Raw genomic sequence first — 11555 nt, 5'->3', positions numbered from 1 at the left:
ATAAATCTCTTCCAAGTTTTACACTAAATAATTTCTTACTTTACTATTTGACTTGTTCTTTATTGGATTCATAATTCTCTCATCTAAAAATTTTATTTATTATTATATTGCTAAAAGTAATTTTCATTACTTTTATATATATTATATATATTTGGGCAGAGGATTCTTTGATATTTGAAAAGAGGATTCTTTGATATTTTGAGAACACTTTGGTGTTTATAAAACATGTTAACTTGGGATCATCCTGTAGTTGATTCTGTATTTTAACTTCTTGCCCGTCATAATATTTGCAATTTGCAGCCCTCTTTGTGATAGCTTATATTGTAAATGTCAGTTTGTCCGTATTTTCAGTATCTTCTTGAGCTTTGTAATTGACAAGACTGAATTAATGTCATATTATTTTTCCTTTATAATTAAAAAATAATATAGTACTTCAGTTCCAAGAAAAGATGTCCATGAAATTACAAGTGACACTGCACCAAAGCCTGATGCTATATTAAAACAAGGTAAGGATAATCTTGGAATAAATCACAAGTAATTTAAAAATATTTAAGTGTTTTGAAGGCTGAAGTTTCTTTTCCTCTTAAGGAAAACATTTTTTTAAAGTTAATTGTTTGGGGCAGGCATTTAGTCTAGCAAGAAAGGTGATAGTTAAGAGGACTACATCCCGCATAGGATGTACCTGGGAACCTCTACCTTTAAAGTTATACAAGAGGACTTCAAAAGCTTGTGGAAAAATTGAATTTAAAGATAATGTGTGGAGGCCAGCATTGTTGTGCAGTGAGTTAATCAACTGTTTGCCCTGCTGACATCCCATTTTAGAGCACCTGTTCAAATCCTGACTGCTCTGTTTGCTATCCAGCTCCCTGCTAATGTGCCTGGGAAAGCAGCATATGGTAGCACAAGTGCATGGCCGCCTGCCACCCTAATGGGAGGCTAGAATAGAGTTCTGGGCTTCTCTTATAGGCATTTGGGGAATGAACTAGTAGATGTAAGATCTCTCGATCTCTGGATCTCTTGATTTCTCCCTGTGTGTGTGTGTGTGTGTCTGTTTCTGTGTGTCCGTGTGTCTGTGTGTCCCACCAGTTGCTCTGCCTTTCAAATAAATAAGTGGATCTTAAAAAAAGTGAGACTGGGCCGGCACCATGGCTCTCTTGGTTAATCCTCTGCCTGAAGCGCCGGCATCCCATATGGGCCTAGGTTCTAGTCCCGGTTGCTCCTCTTCCACTTCAGCTCTCTGCTGTGGCCCGGGAGGGCAGTGGAGGATGGCCCAAGTGCTTGGGCTCCTGCACCTGCATGGGAGACTGGGAAGAGGCACCTGGCTTCAGATCAGCGCAGCGCTGGCCGTAGCAGCCATTTGGGGAGTGAACCAATGGAAGGAAGACCTTCCTCTCTCTGTCTCTCTCTCTCACTGTCTGTATGTCTACCTGTCAAATAAAAAAAAAAAGTGAGACTGAATTTCCATGAACTTTTTGAGGCCCCCTTTTATTTGACTCCATATGTAACTTATACTCTTAGAAACCAGGTGTGTCTTGTTGTATTGGCTTTCTTTGTCTTTTTTAGTCTAATATAGAAAATGGGGAAGCAACTGTATCATCAGTTATTAGTGTAATCTGGCTTTTGCTTAATAAAATATTAATTACCTGAGATGGTATATGAAGGAGGCAAAGTAATTTTGATTTGGCTGAACAAGTGAATGAATGACTAACCAAAAGTCTAATAGTTTTATTTGATTGAGGAATATGCTATAATTGCATTTGTCACTTGTTTTTTTTGCCATTTTAAATAGTTGTTTATTTTCTCTTCATTGAATCCAACAGTATACTATGTAGATTGCCTCAAAAGCATCGAAATGTTTAGGATTTATATTTGTATATTGTAAAATGAAAATAATTGTGTCTAGCTAGTTTTAGTTTAAGCTAATAAACCTAGTTTTAATTTAGGCTTACCTAGAAGTGTGGAGAACATAGTTATAGTCAGTTTCCAGGTTATTGTATGTTTATTATAGTGATTGTGTTTGTTACACAATACTGTTAAATAATTGTTAGAAAAATAATAATAGTTTTTCTGTGTTAAATTTCTTTTTACTAGACAGGCTTAATTTCTGTTTAAAAGAAGAAAACTGTAGTTTTCCTCTTGCATTTGTTTGAACCTAAGTAACATTTCAGTGATACCAGTTTTACTTTCTGTAAAATTGCATAGGACTCACAGGACTAAATGAATTGCCTCAGGAAAAAGCACTTTAGCAAAAAAAGAGGGAAAAAGGAGAAAAAGCATTTAGTATAGCAACTAATTGAAAGGAATTAAATATCACTGATATTAGAACAATCATTTTTATTGCCTTATCTTATTTAATATTTTTAGATAAATCAGTTATCTTAATTTCTGTAGTTCATGTAGTTTTTGATCCCTTTTCAGCCTTTGACCAGGCACTTGAATTTCACAAAAGTAAAACTATCCCTGCTAATTGGAAGACTGAATTGAAAGAAGATAGCTCAAGTAGTGAAGCAGAGGAAGAAGAAGAGGAGGAAGATGATGAAAAAGAAAAGGAGGATAATAGCAGTGAAGAAGAGGTAAATAAAATCACTTGATACCTTTCAAAATGATAAATAACAGTTGGTTTTCCTTTGTAGATTAGAACTTGATGTGAAGTCATTAACATATAAATGTTTTCAGTATTAGAGATATTTCATAATAAAATCACATTTATAGTACTCATTATAGTCAAGGAGTTCACTTGTTTACCTTAAAACAGAAAATTTTAATTTATGAAATTAAAATTAATATAAGCATAGTTATTCTAGCAACTTCAAAAATGTTTCTTAATCTTTCTGTACTTTGATTTATCAGATGATTAAGGAAGTACCCATTTAACAGTTAAACATGCTTTTCACCACTATTTTAACAGTTATCACTTAATGAAATGTTTACACCTGCATATATACTGAAATGTCTAAAAAAGCATAAAATACATCTTCCATCTTGTATTAAAAGAAAAAAACAGGGAAAATTAGTATCTCTTTAATTCCGAGAATCTTAAAACATTTTATCTAATAGAGATGGATAGATTTATTTATATCATAAATATCTGTGAATTTGTATGGATGAAGGAACTAAACTTTTAGCTTTTATTATAACTGATCTAGCAATGACAAGCTGTCTTTAATAGTTTCCTGAACAACTTCATAAAAATTATTGAGTTATTTCTACTATGTTTGTGGAGTAAATTACATTCAACATGTTCAGGAAATTAAGGTAATTTGTTGTCCATGTATAATATTTTAGGTAAGTTATGAAATTTTGCCATTTATAGTAAGCTGTTAATGAAATAAGATTGCTTTAGAAATTATATTTTAGTGATCTATATTGACAATGGTGCAGAGATCTCCCGCTTTGATCTCTTTTCTGAGTGGTTTCTATTTAAAATGCTAAAATGAGCAACCAGTCCTTTGTATAAAATCTCCTGAGTGACTTTTCATCACTGTAAAACTCAAAATGTCAACAGAGAATCTCCTTTATGTCCAGCCCCTGCCTCTTTTCTCATTGGTTCTCTTGTTATACTGTTCCCCTTTTGAACTTTATACTGTAGTAATACCTTATTACTGACTTGCTGCTCTTCAGCGTTTGCACATACCATTACCTCTGCCTGCACTTCTCTTCCCTTTCCTTTCCTCTCATCTTTCAGTGATCCTTATAATAGTCCTGTTCCATTTTCAGAACCCCACTTACATACCAAGGAAACATCTGTGAACTGTCACTCCATTTGTTAGTCTAAAATACTACTGTGCCAAAAATATGTATATATTTTTTTCATTTATTTCTGCGTATTTATGTATTTTTATTTTCTATTTTTTCCTCCCCCACTGATTTATAAACTCCCTAAAGTTAAGGACCATTTTTTAAAAATTAATTTATTAGAGAGAGAGAAAGAGAATGATATGTTTCATCCGGATAGCTGCAATGACCGGCGGTGGGCCAGGTGAAAGCCAAGAGCCAGGAGCTTCTTTCAGGTCTTCCACATGGGTGCCAGGGGTCCAAACACTTGACCCATCTTCCACTGCTTTTCCCAGGCCATTAGAAGGTGGCTGAATCAGAAGTGGAGCAGCTGGAACACAAACCCGTGCCCATATGGAATCTTGGTGTTACAGGCAGCGACTTCATCCGCTGAGCCAAAACACCGCCCCCAAAGGACCATACCTTGTAATCCTCTCATGTTGTCTTAGTATGTAACATTTAAGAGATAATTAATAAATATTAGTTACCAAAACTTTACCTGCTTAGTGTTTTGTAGGTATTTTTGTATAAGTGAATCTGATCTCCACTTGAAACATTTTCTTGAAAAACACTCAACATTTTTGGAATACAAAAAAGTCAAATATACTATGAGGGGGATATTTAAGTCTAGAAAATAGGTTTCCTTATATTTGTATCTGACTACCTTACCAAACTCTTGACATACATGGACTATGTTTATATATATATAGACTTATATGGTAGAGAAACAGAAAGGTACATACAGAGAACTCCCATTGCTTGTTCATTTCCTAAATGTTGGCAGCAGCCAGGCCTGGGCCAGGCTGAAACTGGGAGCCAGGAACTCAGTCCAGAACTCCCACTTGGGTGGCAAGGAACCAACAATTTGAACTCACCTGCTGCTTCCCAGAGTATTCATTAGTAGGAAAATGAAAATGAGAGTGAAACCAGTGTTCAAACCCAGGGACTCCAGTATGGGGTATAGGCATCCCAATTATTGTCTTAACAACTAGGCCAAATATCTACCCCTGGACTGTGTTTAAATTGAAATATATAGGATTCATCATAAGCAAATTAATTGTTGTCATTAATTTTTCTCTGCCCAACTAGCAAACCTAATAGTTTATCCAAGTGTCATTTTAAAATTTGCCTTCTTTGGTTGTCCTGGCTTTTAAAATAACAAGACCATTCTAACTAGAGCACTAACATTAAGCACACAATTTTCCAAATTAAAAAGTAATATATTTAGATTCATTTAGAATTTTCAGTTGAACATCCCTCTTACTATTAGAAATATGTGTGTTTCAACCAGAGTAACTGTAAAGCCTAGTTGTATATTTTCAATGCAGTTTTTTTTTTTTCCTGCAGTTACTCCTAATCATGATCTTTAATGTCAGGCTCCATAGCTTATTTTTCTTTTTTTTGATTCAGCACCTAGCCTAGTGCCTCCACTTTCAGGTGCTCATTAAATGTTTGTTGAATGGATGAAAGTCATTGAATTGGTGAGTTCTTCAATCTTACCTACTACCCTGCTCCTTGCAGGTTGCTTCAGGACCAGCTCCCTACTGCCTCAGCCCTTGGCCACAGCAGCAAGAAGCTAGTCCCTCCCTTGTAATTGATAAATCGGGGAACTATTTTATTACTTGAAGATTTCCCTAAGTCTGAATCTTCAGGTATTGTAGATCAAGTTTGTTCCCCACTTTACTGATTATATAAGCTTGACGTGCTATACAGTGGGGCTGTATATAATGAAGAATACTTGTAGTTACAGCTAGTGGGACTTAAGCTTGTGTAGTTCCTTAAGGAACAATAATAGTTTTGATGTTAAACCCTGACCCAGTTTTCATATAAATGAGAGTAGGTCTTCTTGAGCCTCCCACCCTGATTTAACGAATGGTAAAACATTCATGGACAATTTTGCTAGTCTCTGTTTTTTTTTTTTTTTTAATATGAGAATTTATATTTGGGAGTCCAATTACTGAGATGCCTTTTAGGAATATATTCCTCTATAAAGGATAGAATATCTAGACTTACCTCGTTTTCAGCAGCTCAGTATTAAATAATTATTTGGTAAAACGTCTTTGAAATGTTTTAATGAGTATTAGTCTTTACTATTGGCAGGAAATCTGCTTATATTATTGAAATGTTTAATTAAGAATTGTAATATTATTTTCTTCTGTGCTTAAAACTAGGAAGAAATAGAACCATTTCCAGAAGAAAGGGAGAATTTTCTTCAGCAGTTGTACAAATTTATGGAAGATAGAGGTGAGTGTTTTCTTCTTTATTAATGCTTATGTTGCAGGTTTCAATTGGATAAATAATATTTTTAAAATAAGAATGCTGTTTATTAAGCTTCATAACACCAGTAATTATGGCTAACTGTTAGACTGCTAGTTGAGAAATTTGACAGTATTTTAATAGATATTATAGCCATGGAAATATACATGCCCATCTAGCCACTTCCCCTACCCTTCCATGGGAATCCCAAAGTGCTATTATATTAGCTAACCGATAGCAGAGTAGAAATCATAGGGCCATTTTATTAGAACCTACACAAAGGCTTTTAGTGCAAAAATTTCTCTCCAGAATCTTAGTTTGATATACATAGTTCTGTGTGTATGAGAAAGTGATAATGTACGTTGTACATGAGAGGGTAGTAGGGTCTGGAAGGGTGGCACTACTCTTAAGATTTAAGATGGGCCTAAGCTTTACCATGTTTAGAGAGCCAGAAATAGAGAAAGAAATGTGACAAGTTTCTAGGTAATCTCTCGGTCAGTTTATCTACCTAATGTTACTAGAGATTGAGGAAAAAAGAATTGGTGCTAACCTTTTTAATTTATAGTGATGACTTAGACCTTCAATAACTGTGATCCTGTTACTGTGTTGCTTATCTTCTTGGTCGGAGTCTACTTTCTTGTTTCCTGGGAAGATATTTGAAAAGGAGTGGGGAAAGGCAGAAAATTTTGTAGTGGGAAAGGAAAGACAAAATGATTAGTATTTGGAAGTGCCACAACACTCTAGGAATTAGTGTCTTCCAAATCCCTATTTGTAATTTTGGTATGTAGAAGCTGGCCCTGTTAGTTCTCTTGTTTTCATCATTGACACCACAATATCTTTTCATTCTTTGATGTAAAATGTCTTTGACTCCTGTACCATTTTGTTTATAAATGGAAGCTTGGCCTACGAAGCATGCTGTTTCTTAGGCTTTTGTATAAGATAAATGAAAAATTAAAGAAATGAAAGTGATTAATAGATCTAATATTAGAGAAGAGGGATGAAATATGATTAAGCCAAGCAAATTTTTTTTGGAAAGGGCCATCATAGATTGCATCTGTTATCTTCTCTACTAGTTTCTTTCTTTCTTTCTTTCTTTTTTTTTTTTTTTAAGATTTATTTATTTATTTGAAAGTCAGTGTTACACAGAGAGAGAAGGAGAGGCAGAGAGAGAGAGATCTTCCACCCGCTGGCTCACTCCCCAACTGGCTATAACGGCTGGAGCTGTGATGATCCAAAGCCAGGAGCCAAGAGCTTCTTCTGGGACTCCCACGAGGGTGCTGGACTTTGGCCATCTGCTTTCCCAGGCCACAGCAGAGAACTGGATCAGAATAATGAAATACAAAGAAAATATCATAAAACTAAGTTCCATTTGGAAACAGTTGCTCATTAATTATCTCAACAGTTTCTGCAATTTTTTTTTTTTTTTTGACAGGCAGAGTGGACAGTGAGAGAGAGAGACAGAGAGAAAGGTCTTTTTTGCCGTTGGTTCACCCTCCAATGGCTGCCATGGCCGGCGCACTGCGCCAATCCGAAGGCAGGAGCCAGGTGCTCATCCTGGTCTCCCATGCGGGTGCAGGGCCCAAGCACTTGGTCCATCCTCCACTGCACTCCCTGGCCACAGCAGAGAGCTGGCCTGGAAGAGGGGCAACCAGGACAGAATCCGGCGCCCCAACCGGGACTAGAACCCGATGTGCCAGCGCCGCAAGGCGGAGGATTAGCCTATTGAGCCGTGGCGCCAGCTAGTTTCTGCATTTTTATCAAACCAAATAATTTTACCAAATAATTATTTAATACTGAGCTGCTGAAAACGAGGTAAGTCTAGATATTCTATCCTTTATAGAGGAATATATTCCTAAAAGGCATCTCAGTAATTGGACTCCCAAATATAAATTCTCATATTAAAAACTTTTTGTTTTGGCCAGTGCTGCAGCTCACTAGGCTAATCCTCCGCCAGCGGCGCTGGCACCCCGGGTTCTAGTCCCTGTTGGGGTGCCTGATTCTGTCCCGGTTGCTCCTCTTCTAGAACAGCTTTCTGCTGTGGCCCGGGAAGGCAGTGGAGGATGGCCCAAGTGCTTTGGCCCTTCACCCGCATGGAAGACCAGGAAGAAGCACCTGCCGTAGCAGCCATTTGGGGTGTGAACCAACAGAAGGAATATCTTTCTCTCTCTCTCTCTCTCACTCTCACTGTCTAACTGCCTGTAAAAAAAAAAAACAAAAAAAACAAAAAAACAAAAAAATACTTTTTGTTTAAACTTCTTAATTTAGTATTTGTTATCTTTTTCATCAGAGAATTGAGGTGGGATTAGATCATATAAGGTAGGATATGTAGGAAATTTAAAAACATGACATGGGCTTAGGAGATTTTTTTTCTCTTAGATATTGCATGATTTGTATTCACTAATATTATTTCAATCCTCTAAAAAAGTTTTTGTTTTTCCTCTAACAGGTACACCTATTAATAAACGACCTGTACTTGGATATCGAAATTTGAATCTCTTTAAATTATTCAGACTTGTACACAAACTTGGAGGATTTGACAATGTAAGTATGGTCATAAGTGAAACATCTTTTTTATTAGGTATGTTTTCTCAAGCATCTACCATCTCTAAATTATTGTCTATTAATAAGAATGTAACAAGATAAGGAAAATAAAACAGATTTTAGAAATGTAGCACTAGTCTCCATGGATAACATTCAAATTTTTTAATTATTTTTTTAAAAAAAAGCTTTCTTACTAACTGTTCAATGTGTTGGGCATATAAAACTATGTATATCTGAATCACAGCATTACAATACTGGTGGGAATTTTTTTCGTTTTTTAAAATTTATAATGAAAAACAAAAAAATATCTTCTTGGTTTTGTACCTCTCTTTGAACTTTTTTTTTTTTTTAATATGGAAGGCTTCACGAATTTGTGTGTCATCCTTGTGCAGGGGCTGTGCTAACCTTCTCTGTATCATTCCAATTTTAGTATATGTGCTGCAGAAGCAAGCACCTCTCTTTGAACTTGACATTGACTGCCTCCTGTTGCGTCTTAGGTTTAAGAGTAGGATCTCTGAAGACATCCTTGTTGACCTCAGTTTTGACCAAGAGAATATCCATGTGGGCCTGAGGTGATTGTAGTTATAAACCTTCACAGAAAACTTGATCTTTGACCTCTTGGCAATTTTCTTCTTGCCCATGGCAACTGTCACTTTACAGGGTTAGTAGTAAATCCCAGCCACCAGAGTATGGCTATAGGGACAATCTGAGATGCCATCATCAGTGTTTATGATGACTACTTTGCATCCCAAAAGGTCTGGCCAGGACCAGCACCACTTTTCCCAGTTTCATGAACTTGTCCATTTCGACAGCTACCACTGAGGCCTATAGCCTGTGTCTCTTTTTTACTAGACTCTGTGTTTATGTTCTTATGTTTATTTTCTTAATCCTCTTCACAATGCCTGACAGAAAATTAATTTAAGGTTGCTGTGATGTGTATGCATACTGCTTTACTATTTTCAATGGAGCTACTTTGATTTATAAGCATTTATAGGAAATAATACATCATTAAAAAACTTTCGTCTCTTAGAAATTTTGGTTTAGGAACCTGGGTGGTTTCATACTTACTATAATTGAGTTTATTTAAAAGTCAGATGTCCTAATATTTCAACATTTGTTATTTCTGAGGTCAGAATAGTAAAAATTTTTGGTATAAACCAAATTCTGAATGTATCAAATTTGGTATTTTCTTTGAGACTTGAACCAATATATATATATATATATACACACACACACACACAGACACACACACACTTATATAAATGTATTATCTATCAAAATCTTATTACTTTTTCATTTTTTTGCACTTGAGCTTAACTTAAAGGCTGAGAAGTGATCCACTTTTTAATTTGGGAAGTTTCATTTCATTTTGTCCATTAGATTGAAAGTGGAGCTGTTTGGAAACAAGTCTATCAAGATCTTGGGATCCCTGTCTTAAATTCAGCTGCAGGATACAATGTTAAATGTGCTTATAAAAAGTAAGTGTACTTGATATGGCTATTAACAGTATTTTATCAAGAAAATAGAATAGAACTTACCATATAATTGAGGCTGATTATTTCTTTGAAAAAATTCAGAAAACTCTACTAACACTTTTTGATAGCATTTTCTGGACAGTATGCTATGAATATTAAAATATATGGGAATTTCAAAGTAGAAAGGATTTTTGGCCAACTCCATTTATAAAATACTTAATAGAGGTTTAAAAGTGGATATATTTGGGGTGAGCATGTGGTGTAGCAGTTGACACCATTTGGGACACATGCTTCACATATTGGAGTACCTAGGTTTGAAAAGTACAGTCTCTTGCTTCTAATTTTAGCTTCCTGCTGATTTGCCCTTTAAGGTAGCAGGTGATAGCTCAAGTACTTGGAGAACAAATAAGTGGGTTCCTGCCACCATGTGGGAGACCCAGATTGAGTTCCAGGCTCATGGATTGTGGCTGTTGTAGGCATTTGGGATATGAAACAGTGATGAAGATCTTTCTAATTCATTAATTAATTTTTTCAAAAACTGATGTTCCAATACAACTGGAAACCATTATACTTAGTGAAATAAGCCAGTCCCAAAAAAGACAGATACCATATGTTTTTCTCTGATCTAAGGAACTAATTGGGTACCTAAAATGTAATGTATTGGAGTGTAACAGACATTGTAAGATTCGATGATTGTTTACAGCCCTTGTCTCTTCCTTTGAGGAGCAGTGTTGTTTTTCTTCACACTATTTGTTGAACTCTTTCACTTAGTGTAGGGTTAACCTTACCATCATTAAGTAAACTGAAAATAGATCTTTGTAAATATTAGAGTAGAAATGGGAGTGCGAGGAAGAAGAAGGTTTGGAGCATGGGTGGGAGGGAAGGTAGGGTGGGAACCATCGCTATGTTTCTAAATCTGTATATATGAAACTTGTGTAACAAATAAAATTTGAAAAAAAGAGCTGATGTTCCAGATTCAACGAAATCTGGGTATGAATCTGATTCTGCCGATTCTTAGCTATTTATTCCCTTGGATCACTTATTTGTTCTCCTAAGCCCCATTTTCCTCATTGGTAAAATTGGATAATGCTACTTGACTTATGGGATTATTCTAATGATTAAAGGAGATGTGCTAAAGGACCCAATGCCTCACACATAAAAAATCCTTGACAAATAGATTTTTTATTTTTTTTGACAGACAGAGTTAGAAGTGAGAGAGAGAGAGACAGAGAGAAAGGTCTTCCTTCCATTGGTTTACCTCTCAAATGGCCACTACGGCCGGCGCGCTGCACCGATCCGAAGCCAGGAGCCAGGTGCTTCCTCCTGGTCTCCCATGCAGGTGCAGGGCCCAAGCACTTGGGCCATCCTCCACTGCCTGCCCGGGCCACAGCAGAGAGCTGGACTGGAAGAGGAGCAACTGGGACTAGAACCTGGACTACTGGCGCCGCAGGCGGAGGTTTAGCCAAGTGAGCCACGGCACCAGCCCGACAAATAGATTCTATATAAAAA

The 11555-nt window shown here is 36.2% G+C and overlaps 1 protein-coding gene, 1 long non-coding RNA gene, 1 other non-coding gene and 1 pseudogene across 13 annotated transcripts in view; 1 reads left to right on the top strand and 3 right to left on the bottom strand.

The window, feature by feature from the left end:
* Window positions 1-11555, top strand: part of ARID4B (AT-rich interaction domain 4B) — a 154610-nt gene that overhangs the window by 98212 nt on the left and 44843 nt on the right. For 10 of the 11 annotated variants that reach the window (XM_070055537.2, XM_017347727.4, XM_008268245.5 and 7 more), the window contains exons 10-14: window positions 430-506; window positions 2419-2573; window positions 5946-6018; window positions 8477-8571; window positions 9952-10049. In XM_070055537.2, coding sequence (XP_069911638.1) covers window positions 430-506; window positions 2419-2573; window positions 5946-6018; window positions 8477-8571; window positions 9952-10049 — 498 coding nt within the window. Of the gene's footprint in view, window positions 1-429; window positions 507-2418; window positions 2574-5354; window positions 5427-5945; window positions 6019-8476; window positions 8572-9951; window positions 10050-11555 lie in introns of those variants that run through there. The other variant, XM_089311601.1, reaches the window with a different exon arrangement.
* The window catches only part of LOC103350927 (uncharacterized), a 57001-nt gene continuing 52549 nt past the window's right edge, over window positions 7104-11555 (bottom strand). The window contains exon 2 of the long non-coding RNA XR_016219010.1: window positions 7104-7348. This is a non-coding gene — a long non-coding RNA (uncharacterized LOC103350927). The remainder of the gene's footprint in view (window positions 7349-11555) is intronic.
* LOC149122602 (large ribosomal subunit protein eL27 pseudogene) lies at window positions 8868-9513 on the bottom strand (annotated as a pseudogene).
* On the bottom strand, window positions 8919-9025 carry LOC127483606 (U6 spliceosomal RNA). The gene has a single exon (XR_007910047.1). It is a non-coding gene; the product is annotated as a U6 spliceosomal RNA (small nuclear RNA).

The sequence above is a fragment of the Oryctolagus cuniculus genome, chromosome 13 (assembly GCF_051225735.1).
Source record: "Oryctolagus cuniculus isolate XC-2025 breed Fujian yellow rabbit chromosome 13, ASM5122573v1, whole genome shotgun sequence".
In the NCBI taxonomy this organism is placed as follows: Eukaryota; Metazoa; Chordata; class Mammalia; order Lagomorpha; family Leporidae; genus Oryctolagus; species Oryctolagus cuniculus.
Note: the sequence above shows the minus strand (reverse complement) of the source record. Positions and strands in the feature narration are given on the sequence as shown.